Source organism: Henckelia pumila, chromosome 2 (assembly GCF_033568475.1).
Source record: "Henckelia pumila isolate YLH828 chromosome 2, ASM3356847v2, whole genome shotgun sequence".
NCBI lineage: Eukaryota > Viridiplantae > Streptophyta > Magnoliopsida > Lamiales > Gesneriaceae > Henckelia > Henckelia pumila.
In genome coordinates this window covers 141,738,309-141,754,112 of record NC_133121.1, presented here as the reverse complement: position 1 = coordinate 141,754,112, position 15,804 = coordinate 141,738,309, and the positions used below count along the sequence as shown (strand labels likewise).

Below are 15,804 nucleotides of genomic sequence, written 5' to 3'. Positions count from 1 at the left end.
TAGATTCACAAAATTTGTAGTTCTTATTTTATATCATCAAAATAATTTATGTGAATCAAAACAAAACACATTCTAGAGTTTTCCACAATTTAGTTTAAACAAATACAAAATTAATTTACCAAAACTAAATTGGTTCAATAAATAAATAAAATGACTTGAAGTTAGTCATAAATCAACTCATTGACATCATCATGCATAGGCTACCATCAATCCATCATCGTCGTTGCCCAATATAGATGATGGTCTAATTCATTGGGTTTAACATTAATTATTTTTTCCGGTTGATAGTGTTGCGATCTTACTACCGCACATTTATAATTTCAATCAATAGTCTATGCAGTTGATCATTGAACATCAAGTCGCTATTCATAAAAATAGTGACAAATAATAGATCATGCTTCTTCTAAAGCATAAAAAACAAATATATGATTTGAATCGATATCAAGTCAATATCTTTTGATATATATCTCAAATATATCTTTAATAATATTTTCTTATGGATATTGACAATTTTAGATTATATATCGATATTCTTTGAGAAATTGTACTAAATTTCTCAATTCATAAGATCCTCAATAACCAAAAGAACATTAAATTATATTCTTCGAGAATATTTCAAAATCTTGGATCTTATATTAATATTCTTCATGAATATTATCAAATCTTGCATATTTTTATCAATATTTCAATATTGATACAATATTGCATCCTTTTATCAATATGTCAATATTGATATATTTTGACATGAGATCAATTTTTTCAATGATATTTGTAGATATTTGATATCATATCAGATATCAATCATGATTTCTTCACTTTCTCAATATACAAAATCATATATCACATTTATCGTGAATCTATTAAGATTCTCAATATATTATATTCAATATATTATATCATGAATTCATCAATATCTTTCAATATATCAAAATTGAAATCATGAATCTCACAAAATTCTCAGTATATTGTATCATGATAATGAATTTCTTCAAATTCTCAATATAAAATCATGTTGTGCTACTTTATAGCCATCAACATATTCATGATATTTCATGGGCACCAATATATCAATTATTTTCATTGTGTTACTTCTAGAGAACCAATGAATATCTCTTTGTTCTACTTCTAGAGCACCAATGAATATCTCTCATAAATTTGAGTATTGAAAACACGTTGTGCTATTCCAATAACATCAATAAAACGAGAATTATTTTCATTCTCAATTGGTTACAACATCGTGCTGATAACGTGTTATAAATCATAATAAAAATAGAGAGATGAGTAGAGAGAATTCATGAGAGAAGAAAGAATTCATATGAGTCAATACTCAGGTGTAATTATTATTGAACTCAATCACCATATTTATAGGGAAAGATTACAAGATATAAATCTTTACAGATATTATCTTGACATATTTATAAAGATCACGAATCTTCCAAATCTAACTAAATAAGATAATCATATATAATAATAATATATTTATAACAGGACAAGAAATAAGAATTTCTATTTATAGTTTAACATTATGTTTGATTAGCTTTATATCATATATTTTATTTCCACCGAATTTGATTTTGTAAACGCAATTGAATTTATTTAATTAGTATTAAATCTAGATAATTAAAATTAATTTCAAATATTAGTTTCTACATAATTTCTGACTTATCAATCTTCTTTTTATGAATGTGCGTTTACTTAAATTATATAGATAGTTAATTGATGCCCCGTAAAAATATTAAGGTCTGATCCAATCCGAATCCGTCAGCCCATACCCAAAAAAATTGTTTCAAGTTCACTAAGCCCTATTATATTTAAAGTCTAATGCCTAATGAAGGCCCAAAATAGGTAAGTTTATGTTTGAGCCCATGTTGCTGAGCCCAAGTGGCCGACCTGAGTCCTGACCCCTGTTTGGGTAGAAAAAGAGTCCGACCTGACCCCTGTCTGGGTAGGAAAAGAGTCCGACCCGGGACCAGGACAAAAAATTTCTATTTAAACAGTCTTAAATATCGGAAACACTTGAGAATCTCTAACAGATAAAGAGAATCCCAAAAAAATCGGGATCACGACGAGACTATTAAGTTGACTCAGAGTCCTAGCCACCATGATAATTGAGTCCTACTCGCACTGATTTTCTACCTTGGGTAGAGTCCTGCCCCAACAAGAACTTTACTCTAACAAGATAACTCACCTCTCCTGCCCCTATAAATACCAGATATTTCTTATGGTTTTACATACTCACTTTATCACGCATTCACTCACTCATATTTTCTTGTTCTCTCTATTTTATTATTTTGTTCATCTTCGCACTGACTTAGGCATCGGAGGCGTCACATCGAACACACCTTCGGCGCTCTACCAGACCGAAATCGATTTAAAAAAAATTGATTACATCAATTGACGTCGTCTATGGGAATTTAAAAATAAATGGTTAATATGGTGAATAAAAAAAAGAGAAGAATTTTCGGATTTTAACATGGTCTGCACATCAGCTAACGTGCGAAAGCAATTGGGACAATTTAAATAGTTGGATCGAGTTCAAATTTGGACTTTTATAACTATGAAATCTAAATTCTGAACGGTGAAGATCATGATTGGTTGCTTATAGTACCTGATTCTCACCGTCGAACACAAGCTGCACATCTCGCATGGTTTCTGTGCGTTCTACCTGCACAACACTTTTCGTAAAATTTAACCGTTGGATTTCTTTGAAATTTTTACCACATGTTCTTCACATTTGGTGCAAATTTGGAACGGTGAAGATCTTTATTGGAGGCATGTAGGCTCAGATATTCATGGCCGAACAAAATCTTCTACTCTTCTCACATAGTTTCTGTGTGGGGTTTTTGAAAAAACGATTGCAAAAAATCTAACCGTTGGATTTCTTCGAAATTTATACCATGTGTTCATAACATCTTACGCTCATTCTGGACGGTAAAGATTGTTATTGGTGAATGCATCAAGTCGGATCTTTGATCAAAGTATAGAAGATGTTGTCTTGCTAATCCAAAGTCATGTCATCGACAATGCATGAATGAGAGATAAGTATTTCAATTATATTTATGTTGGCATTAAATTATCAAAGTTTTGATTTTTTTAAATTTATTATTATTTAAAAATAATATTCTAAGACATCTTCTACTATCAAAATTCTATATTTGTTTTCTTGAACTTAAAAATTGTTGGGACTATTATGTGCACAATACAACTGGTTTCGATCAGTCCATTAACTTGAAAAAAATCAAAAGCCCGACCAGCTCGACGCTATAAGTCCATTAACTTGGCAAAAATCATAAGCCGAACCAGCTCGACGCTATAAGCATGTTAACTTGGCAACGAAGACAAGTCCATTAACGTGGCAAAAATCATAAGCCCGACCAGCTCGGCACTATAAGTCCATTAATTTGGAAAAAAATCATAAGCGCGACCAACTCTGCACTTTAAGATCATTAACTTGGCACATTGTAAGTCTATAACTTGGCAAAGCACGACCAGCTCGGCACCAGGACCTAGTGTTGGGAAACATCCAAACTTTATTTTTCTGACAAAGGCATAATACTGGCTCAGGTATATGTGTTTGGACTTTTATCAATGTGCTCGGATTTTTACATCTATTCAGACTTTTTCCAACATAGCTCAGATTTTTTTACATGTATTCGAATTTTTTCACATGAGCTCGGACTTTCCTCGCACTACATACATGTGCTCGGATTTTTAACATGTGCTTGAATTTTTCACATAAGCTTGATTTTTTATCCACACACGTATGTGCTTGGACGCACCAGTTCAAACTTCTCAAATTTATTTGGTCATTCCATGATAACAAGTCATGTATATTCCCAAACAACCGGCTCGGGATTTTTTCAAAATTTACTCGGCCACTTAATGGTTTCAAAATCATATATGTAGTTCGGATGCCCCAGTTCGGACTCTTCAAGTTTTACTTGGTCATTCTATAGTTGCTAGCTATTAAAATTCCCGGATGACAAATGAAAATGGTACGCTAGCTAAGGCCCAGGATCCGACCAGACCCCTTGGTATAACTTCATACTTCCTTTAGACTAAAAGGGGGAGGTACTATTGATGCCCCATAAAAATATTAGGGACTGGTCCGATCCGAACCCTTCAGCCCATACCCGTAGAGATATCAAAACGGGTCAGCGAAGCGGGCCAGCCCACAACCATCGCAACCCACCATTAGGCGGGGGCTGGGCAGGCCGGCCTCCCTTTTAGGCGGGTTGGAAAAATATCAACCCAACCCGCCTATTTTAAGTGGCGGTACGGGCCAATCTAGCGGGCCTAAGTGTAATTTGACGGGTTTTGGCGGGCCAACCCGCAAACCACCCCAACCCACCACTAAGCGGGCCGGGCCGGCCCACCTTTAGGCGAGTTGATTAAATGTCAACCCAACCCACCTATTTTGTATGACGGGGCGGGTCAACCCGACGGACCTAGCTCATTTTGATACCTCTACATACCCGGAAAAATTGTTCCAGATTCACTAGGCCCTATTATATTTAAAGTCTAAGTCTGATGAAGGCCCAAAACAATACACGAACCCATTCAAAGGTAAGTTTATGGTTGAGCCCATGCTGCTGAGCCCAAGTGGCCGACCTGACCCTTGTTTGGGTAGAGAAAGAGTCCGACCTGACCCCTGTCTGGGTAGGAAAAGAGTTCGACCTGGGTCCAAGACAGAAAATATCTATTTAAACAGGCTTAAATATCGAAAACACTTGAGAATCTCTAAAGGATAAAGAGAATCCCAATAAAATCGGGATCACGAAGAGACTATTAAGTTGGCTCAAAGTCCTATCCGCCATGGTAATTGAGTCCTACTCACACTGGTCTTCTACATTGGGTAGAGTCATGTCCCAACAAGAACTCTACCCTAACAACATAACTCACCCCACCTGCCCCTATAAATACCAGATATTTATTATGGTTTTACATACTCACTTTACTCACGCATTCACTCACACATATTCTCTTGCTCTCTCTATTTTATTACGCTCTTCATCTTTGTACTGACTTAGGCATCGGAGGAGTCATGCCGAACACACCTTCGATGCCCCTAAACTTGTTTCTGTCTGTGGAGAACTACATCACGCCCGACCCGACCCGTTTTGTGAAAGATTTGAAGATCCGCTCTACTAGACCAAACCCGAAGTAAAAAATTGGTTACATCATTAATGAATATATATCTTACATATATATGTCATTAAAATATTTTTAATTCTTTGATGTAATAGTTTTTTTTATTAGGACATATACAAATCATACTATCTTCCATTAAAATTCTTGGAAACGATCATCCGTCTTCCTCGAAACATCTAGGATCCGTTAAGTACTTTAAGAACATTTTAATATTTTATAAGTGAAAACATAATGTATTTTGGTTAAGATATTTGCAAAACACTATTTTTTTAAAAAAATTTTATCCAAATATAATTTTTAAAAATGATTGAGATGCGTTTTTTTTATTATATATTTTTAGAAGTGAATTTTGTTTTATTATTTTAATTTTTAGTCTATAAAATAATTTAACTGTAGTCAATATTCCATCAAGTTAAATATTATAGATGTCTCATATTTTTCAACAAAAACAAATAAAAAATATTGTCAGGTATAGATATCATCAATATAACATGGATAATAATCGTAACTCAACAATCTCCCTCTTAATAATTGCACCTCTTGCAATAAATGAGAATCGAACTCATGACCTCAGCTCTGATACCAATTATAGGACCGAGCTCTTACCGCTTTACCAACAGCTATAGCTGGTAATAATGGTGCAACTCAAATCTTTTAATCCACACAACAGTTCAAGCTAGCGTTATGATTCGATCACTCTACCAACATAGATAATTATTATAATTTATACCCCAACATAGTAACATACATGAACTCTAAATATGTGTTATTATTCAAATAATATTTCATTTATAAATTGCACAAAAAGATTTAGAAGTTCTCTGTTTTTTTTCGTGTTCGTGATATCTCATTGGTTACAGTCTCATATTCAATATCAATGGTAAGATGTTATAACTTGTTCATGTCTTTAAGTTTTCCACATATCGATCTTTATTTGTTATGATTGTGCGTAGATCGATCGATTTTAGTCGAGTAAAATGTTAATTTTTTAATGAATATAATAATTAAAACATATTTCCTTTGAATTTAAAAACGATTTTATAGAATATTTTATCCAAACGCATATTAACTTTTAAAACAAGTTTTAAATATAAAAATTTTTTTTGAAAAAGCTTTTATATAATATTTTATAAATATTTGTTCAAACGAAGCCTTACGCTATAATACGGCTCAAATAATCATTAAGCTGAAAAAAATGCAATTGTCATTCTAACCCTTCTTGGGTACTAGACTACCAATCCACATCTATTCTCTGAGCTTAAAGAAATTAGATATTGTTTGTACAACCGAATCTTTAATATAATACATTTAAATTTTATAGATAATTATGTTAGTATATGAGATTTAATTACTAAAATACACATTCGTCTAAGTTTTTGGATCAATCCATATTAATTTGACACCTCTCTCTTCCCCACTTTCGAAAAGATACATAGTAGTTGCCACGTTCGGCGTACTCCTTCATTAAATTGTTGTTGATTTGCTTTAATTTGGTAGTTTGATGGCCTTTTTAAAGAAACTACGAGGCTCGTGCACATCTCTCAATTTAATCTCTGCATGAGTTAATGACTCTCTGTTTCATTTGGAATGAGGTCCCTTTCGGGGTTAACCCTTTGCGTAAAAGTCGAAAAAAAATTAATGTCTATATATCTGAATCTTTGATAATAAGATTTTAGGGTTGAGATTATTCACACTCATCATATCATCCACTATTATGAAGATAACGTTTTTTCAGACCATCTCTATGATAAATTGAACTAGACTTTTAAATGTTTATCTTTTTATTATTATTGCAGGTTCATTTCAACCTATCTTTACAGACATTACTCTCATGATAGATTTAAGAGTCCTCATTTATCAATACATGTGGGGTCCACTAAAAAATAATTAACCTCACATCTATTGGTAAATATACACTGTTAGATCTATGTCAAGACAGTGTCTGTATAAGTAGGATCTAACTTACCGTTATTGCAAAAATAAACCTTTAATATTATTATCAATGTCCTAATAGTGTAATTGCATAAACCTCTTCTAATAAAAGAGAGATGTAGATTTGAATCGATGTAAAGACAAACTTCCTCCCGATGATAAGAATAATAATTTAAAAATCCCTTAATTTCCACGACAAACAAAGTCTATGTTTAAAAAGTTAGTGTTCCAGGTTTCCTAATCCGAGGCCTAGTTACTTGACCAGCAACACTGGGCAAGCCTAACGCTAGCCCGAATTACATATTTTCTCTACAATGAAAACAGGGTACGTTTCATTTTCAAAAAAGAAAAAAGAAAAAGAAAAAGGTACGTTTGGGCTTAAAATAAGTGGCCCATACAATACGGCCCAACCAGATATACTTTTCTCTCTCTCTCTTTTCTTTCTCTCTCTCTCTCTTTCTTTCTTTCCTTTATTCTTTCTTATTTTTTCAAAAGCAAGTATGAAATCAATTCAAATAAGTTTTTCATATTAAAAAAAGACCAGAGAAATAAGTATGAGATTCATACTCTACTAAATTATATTTGATTTCCCAAATCCAAATGTTATCAATATGTTTATTAAAAAAATCAAATTTTAATAAAGCAAAAACCCAAAAATAAACATCGTATGTAAAAAATTTAATATACATGCACGTACATATTGCAAGACAAAATTAACTAATACATATAAAATTTTGTCAATCCATAAATATATTGCGAAAAATTAAGTCACGAGAAATAGAGAAAAATATTATCTACTGTGGAAAGAGAAATAACATAGGATTATGTGCATTAAAATAAACATATTTCAATATTATATGTGTGTAATTAATTAAATAATTAATTATTTAATCATGTGATATAAATTATACAAAAGATTATTAAATACACAGTATCCTATGTTGTTTTTTTTTCCACAACAAAAGATCCGATCCGAGAAATAGCCGCTAGTGATTGTCGCAACGTGTCTAGAGCCACCATCACCACAGCCGCCCACAGGCCACACCCCATAGAGATGTTTTGTATATGACTTACACTGTATGAATATAATGACTTGAATAGATTGGGTTGGTACCAAAAAGTCATATAATCAAATACACTTATCATTCTTGGTTGGAATCGCCCCCAAATTCAAAGGTCGGCTGTGAGTTTTGACATGGAAATCGAATAATATATATATCGATTGCCTTTTACTTGGTTTCTTTTGACTAATAATCACCTGGTTTTCTATCGCTGCTTTTATTAATTGTATTTCATCGTTTCCCTTGTTTTTTTTTTTGTGATATATATATATATATATATATATATATATATATATATATATATATATCAAATTAGCGCTTTTGATTGCATAATTTAATTATCCAATAGATGATGTTTAGTCAAAGTACATGGCTTAGTTCACATTACCTTAACGTTGCGTGCAAAAACTTTTACAAGACAGTCTCATAAGTTAATTTTGTAAAATTGATCTCTGACCCGACTCATGAAAAATTATTACTTTTATGTAAAACATTTTACTTTTAATCAAAATATGAATCGAATCAATCCGTAAAATCATCTTATAATAGACATATTAAAGATTGCGTTCGAATGCCGTAAGATTTGATATATGGATAGAATCAAATTTAATTACTACGCTTACCATTAATGTAATCTACTTGGATTAACAAGAAATCCACTCAATAAAAATTGAGCAATGCTATATGTACAATCAAATTTGTACAACAATTTTTACACCACAAAAAAATTAATACAAAATTTAATTTATCAAATCTCACGATACATTGAATGCAAAATCTCACGATATCATATCAAAATCTCACGAGATAATAGCAAAATATCACGACATAATTGTTGTATATATCGTTGTACGATATATTGGTTGTACCTTTAGCATTATTCATAAAAATTCATTCAAGCAAACAAATAGATTTGAAATCAAAATCATGATTTTAAATCTTTCCATTCAAGTACAACATAAAAATATTATCCTAAAAATTGATCTAACGACTCATATTTTGTCATATTAGCAACATCAACATTAATAATATATATGTTGAGTTTTTTTTTTTTTTTTTGAAATCATATGTTGAGATATAAATCCTTAAATACAAAATCAGGATAAATCATTTATTCAACTAAATCCAAATGTAGGTATTATTATATTTCAAATTTGTATATACAAGTGGAGACGTGTCTTTAACCACTTAGATCCTCGGTGCTTGTTTTTTTCCACTATAGAGAATAGCCATTATCTGCCTGCCCATGCTTGCGTTGCTGCCGACTTGCCCCATTAAAGAGATAACCAATAGTGTGCGCCAGTGTGGATGTTTGAAATTTAAATCTTAATATATAACCAAATTACATGTACAATTTTATCATTTTTTAAATAAAAAATTTAATCATTTTAATTGAGTTATTTATGAAATCTCTCAAATATATGGTGTTGTCTCTGTTCTGCTAGCTGTGTTAAATGTACAGCCAAATTAAAACATTTTGTTGACTTCTTGTGAATCTCGACCTTTTTGGATTATATTTTGTAACCGTGAATTATCATCAACACCAGAGTACAAAATCCCGGTTCAGTCCTAAATGTTTGGACACATTTTCGGTTCAGTCTTAAATGTTTGGATGTTACTGGTTTGGTCCTAAATCTTTCCCAAAAGTTTCCGGTTCAGTGCTAAATGTTTATACGTTCCCGGTTTGGTCATAAATGTTTCCCAAAAGTTTTCGGTTCAGTCCTAAATATTTTTACATTGCCGATTTCGTGCCAAATATTTCTCAAAAGTTTCGGTTTGATCCTTTCATCTACTCGTGTGTTAAAACTAACATCGTTTATAATTGAGTTTTATATTATTTATTATATATTTAACATTAAACAAGTTGTAAATAAAACACAAATTTATTAGAGTTTTTATCCAAATTTAAATCAATTTTACACAATTTTCAAAATAAAAATATTAAATTCTTGATGCTACAAAATAAAAACTTAAATAAAATAAACGAAATTTGAGGAATTAAAATTTAATGATGTTATTTCACATTTCTATTAATTTTGTTATATTCTCATTCATAATCCTTGCACATTTAAGAAAAAAAATTGAAGGTTGGAAAAAGATATATATCTTTTTAAAACTCTTTTTATAATTTAAAAAATACTATTTGAAAAAAATTACTATTAAATAAAACTTAATTTCATATCACTACTTCAACGGTGGTCAAATACTTCATTATATTTTCTCAATTGTAACCATAAGTATTCTTCTCTTGAAAAATTTGATGAAAATTTCAAATATTTTGTGAAATAAGTAATACTAGTTATTTGCTAAAATATTTGTTTATTTGTTTGTGATTGATAATGTTTTTAACTATAAAATTGCACGGTACAATTATTTTTTATTCTATAATTTTATTTTGCATAATTTATATTATATTTTTATTTAAAAGAAATTCTTGTTAATTTATTATTATTATTATTATTATTAGCTTTTATTTTATTTAACTTTGTCTTTTGTTTGTAAGTTTTTTTTATCATGCTTTGTTTGTAGATGGAAGTACCAAACCGAGAACTTTGGAAAATATTTAGGACGAAATCTGGAACGTAAAACATTTAGGACTGAACTGGAAACTTTTTAAAACATTTGGGACCAAACCGGGAGCATAAAAACATTTAGGACTGAACCGAGAATTTTTGAAAAACATTTAGGACTGAACCGGGAACATTCAAACATTTAGGACTGAATCGAAAATATGTCCAAATATTTAGGACTGAATCGGGATTTTCCCCAACACCAGATGTTAGAAGAAGTATTTTTTTCCCTTATTATTACGAAGTATCATTTATACTGTAAAATAAAATATTACAATATATATGTCGTCAAAATCCAGACATATATATATACTAGAAAATAAGCACACGCAAAAGATATTAAAAAAACAATGGAAAAAAGATATTTGTTCTAAATTTGCCAGAAATTCAAAAAAAATGAGTATAATTTTTGTATTGGGTAGAAAAAGAGATCTCACCTAGATATGAAAAATAAGAAAGACGTTTCAAAAAAAAAAACAAAAAGAGGAATGAATATATTTGGGATTTGAGAGAAAAATAAGGAATGTGAATTAGTTGGAAGTTGGAACCTGGAACCGTGAAAAATGAAAATATGTAGAGTGAGGTGAGGGTAGTTTAAATTGTTTAAAAAACAGACTGCAACACACCATTTAGTTACTCTATACCATGACCAACTTTAATATAGTAAAATAGTAAAAATTATTTTAGTACATGAATTATTGATAAAATGTCAAATTGGTACATGAACTATTGAAAATGGTTTAATTGGTATATGATCAAACTCAAAAGTCAATTTTGCCATTTACTTAAATTGTTTTAAGTTAAATATTGTTATTAAATTGATTAATTGAACTACATAAATATTTTAGTATTTTAAATTATTGTATTAATTATAATTGTAAACATTAATTCATATTTACTAATTATTTTATAAAAAGAAGATTATATATATTATGTATACGAAAAAAAATATTCAACGTAAAATTTATAGATCATAAATGAATAGACACACACACACATATATATCATTTTTATTTTGATTAATATAAATAATAATATTATAACATAGATAAACAAAAAAATATACTTTATTATATATTTGTAATATGTATTATTTTTGAGTATATAATTTATCAATTGCTATATATATGTGTGTGTATGTGCATGTTTGTATTAATTAATATTTACAATTTTTTGTACAATAAGTATGAGCCCTTGTTTATAATATAAAATTTAAATAAATATAAAGTTATGCTTATAATTGTATTAATAAAATAATTTTGAAAAATAAAATGTTTATCTATTTTAATTTAACAAAAATATTAAACTTTAAAATAATGTAGGTAAAGGGTAAAATTGACTTTATAAGTTGATTATGTACCAATTAAACCATTTTCAATAGTTCACATGTACCAATTTGACATTTTATCAATAGTTCGTGTATCAAAATAAATTTTACTCTATAGTAAAATAAAAAATATATATACCTATAAGTAAGCGGTACGCTCCTAAAAAAAAAGTGAGTACGTACGAAATTAAATATTTCGAATGTTTATTAATTAGCGAGATATTGCACGTCAATTAATGTTATTTCAGAGCAAATTAATAAATTTCCATTCTAAAATGATAAATTTTAAAATATATACGAAGTTAATCCTGTATTTTAAAATGTTTTGGAAGACGAGAGGTTGATTATAACCTTCTAAATGATTCAGCTAGTTAACAAATGAACATTTGTTTAATTACCCAACCAGTGTAATTTTATTACTCATGTAATGAAGAAGAACGATTGCAAGTTCCATCGTGCATGGTAGTATATGTGTATATGAAAATTTGACTCCAACCTAGTCGAAATTATAAATTAACGTTAGATTTGGATTAATAGAAAATCTAAAATAACTAAAATATATTTAAAACAATAAATTAAAAAATACCTAATTTCAAATAGTTCATATAAATCAAACCAAAGGTCAAAGAACGTGGGTTTGAAAACTTTCTTTACCTCGCCCATATTTATTTTTTAACTAAAAATTCATAAGTACGTTGAATTAATTAATCATGTTAATTATGATAGTATACAACGAGAAGATGAATAATTGCACATATTAATTACATTTTCTTTTACTAAATAAGTATAACTCCCACAAAATCTAAACAATTACACCAACTTTATGTGAAAAAGTATTTATGTTATCTTGAAAGGAAGGAATAGAATCATAGATAACGGTTTTTGTTTCTTTAACCCTTTCCAAGCTTTTTACATGGACTATGATTCGTCACAACAAATAAAATCTGAAAAAAAAAATAATAACAAATATTTCAAAGTTGTAAGTTTTTGGAAAAAAAAAATATAAATATAAATGTAATAGTAAATATAAAAATTGGCTAAGCTCAAATTTAATCTATCTATCTATATCTATCTATCTATACAGAAAATGTATGAAAACAGCCAAGAAAATGGAGACTCCGGTGGCTACGAACGCCATATCCAAGCTCCTCTCCCTCTTCTTCTTTCTCTCCATACAATCTATCTTCATCTTCACCAGCATTTCATAGTTCTCTTTCTCTGTTCTTCGGCTACTTCTGCATCTCTGCCCTTCCATGGCTTCCCGTAAAATTCCCAGACTCTCCATCCCGCACACGATCTTACCTTCCATGTCCTCCACCTGCATGTATACCTCCCTCGCGTGCATCTCCTCCCCTTCTCTTCCGCCGCAAGTGACAATCACGGCACACTGAACAAGCTCGCCGTCGCCTCCGGCCGCCACGGTGGCGAACCGAAGCTGTACTTCCTCGGTCAGCCAGTGCCGCCGCACCTCCACGGCGTTTAGGCTGGCCACGTTCACCGCCCGATTCTTGGCGGGGTCGATGAGAACCCAGCTGACTCTCAGGCGATCGGATGCGATTTCCATGCAGTCACCGTCTTCTCCGTCGAATTTCAGCGTCGTTGGAACTGTTTCTTTAGGGTCTAAGAGATCTATTCTGAAAGGGGAACAGATGAACCAGCCTGAATGAGTCTCCGAAACCATGACTTTGGAGTATACTAGCTTGTCGCCACAGAAAATATCCACGGCTGAGATCAATTCAGAAGGGCCCGATCTTCCCGCCGGAGAAGCCCGTTTCTTGTTTCTCTTGGCGGAGCGTTGGTGGCCGACTGCGGGGAAGGCGTCGGAGTAGAAGGAACGATAGCCGGAAGGGAAGGCGGAGATGGCATCCCGTAGACGGGGGTCGGTGGTGGATGGCCAAGTGGAGTTGCAAATCTCCCGCCAGAGATGATCGTCGTTGCACAGAGAAAGCAAGTGAGTGGAAGCGCAGCTGGTGGAGGTGAGGGTGGGGCCATCGAGCCTGTTCAATATGTGGGATCGAACGATATCTGAATGGATGGCGGTGATCGGAGTTCCTACGCCGTGATCGGCGGATGTGGCGGTGGATGATGTGGGGGATGACATGGTTGTTGTATTGATGGCTAATTGGTGGGCACTGGAACAAAGAGTTTGAAGTTTGAATGAATGTCAGAGGATATTGGGTGGTTTTATAAGGAGAGGGGCATTTGGTCCAAGTATGGAGGCATTGGGGTCAATAATCCGTTGGAATTTTTGACTGATACGGCGATTGCTTGGAATCTTCGTCCCACTTTATTACTATATATATTAATCATTTCTTTTTTTGTTTGTATTTCTCAATTTAATCCACACATTAATGAACCTTTGAATTGGGATCCTTTTCGGGTCAATATTTTAAAATTGTTATATATAAATGATATTTAGGTGATTGATTTGATTGTATAATTTCTTTTGTGTAATATTCTCTTTAACCTATAAATTTTACTTTTATGTGTATACTTGTAGTTAATCATTGATGTTCCTGAAGAAGTACAACGTTTGACTTTGTGTTGATGTTCTTGATGAAACACAACATGTTTTTATATTGATGTTTGATAGATCTACGGATACAATATTTATCAATATTCCCGAAAAATATTGATACAAGATATAAAAATTATCAATATTGATAGATAATTTAAGATCTGACAATATTTTTGAAGAATATTGATTTGATAGAATGATATATTAATATTCAACAATATTTCGGAAGAATATTGATTTGATTTTAACAAAATAGCAAAACTTATGATTTAATATTTAAATAAGAGATTGTTTATATTCCTGAAGAATATTGATTCAAAATTTAAGATTTATCCATATTTTGGTAGAACTATCAATATTTCTTATGAAATATTGATCCAAGATATAAAATTTGTCAATATTTATGAAGAATCAAATCTTCCGAAATTCGCCAAAATTCTAGAAGAATTTTGATATCAGATTGCCAACGATAGTGATATAAGATATATATAATATTTATCAATATTAACAAATAATATTGATTCGAGATCTAACATATAACAATATTCCTGCAGAATTTTGATTAAAAATTCAATATTTGTCAATATTCTTGAATAATATTAATTGAATATGAATTATAAATATATTCTTGTTTGATTTAAATTTCCTCATCATATCTTGACATGTTTGCTTATTATTTGCATTCTTAATTTTTTTGATTTAACAAGTTGCTAATTATATTTGATTGATTAATAACTATAGCAACATGACAAGTTTATATATATTTCCATATTCTACATGATACTATGTTTATTTATATTTTATTTGCACAAATCATGATATATACTTTAGATAAATTTAACTTATTATTTTTTTGGGTAGATCATTATTTAATCTTTTAGATATTCACATCCTTCATAAAAATAATGATATAAGTTATATTATTTTGTTGCATAAATTATATATGTCTTGAATTAATTATCTTTAAGCTATAACTTATCTAAATTATGCATTTATTTTTAGATTACTGAAAAAATATCACGATGAATGTCTAGCTGATAATGGTAAAACACACACCATCCTTCAAAACAAAAGGTATTTTTTGGAATTAACATTAGCTGAAAATAATGTTATAACAATCTCGGGTGCATCAAAAATTATTGAAGGTCATGGGAAGGCAAAAGTCATTTTACCAAATGAGACAAGTCTGTATATTGAAAATGCACTCTATGCAAGAAAATCAGATAGAAATTTGCTTAGCTTTAA

At 30.8% G+C, this 15,804-nt stretch overlaps 1 protein-coding gene across 1 annotated transcript; it reads right to left on the bottom strand.

The window, feature by feature from the left end:
* Positions 1–12,914: 12,914 nt before the first annotated feature.
* On the bottom strand, positions 12,915–14,206 carry LOC140883050 (F-box protein At2g27310-like). Its single transcript, XM_073289349.1, has one exon. The coding sequence runs from the start codon at positions 14,140–14,142 to the stop codon at positions 13,114–13,116; it is 1,029 nt and encodes a 342-aa protein (XP_073145450.1). The 5' UTR covers positions 14,143–14,206; the 3' UTR covers positions 12,915–13,113.
* Between the last annotated feature and the right edge of the window lie 1,598 nt (positions 14,207–15,804).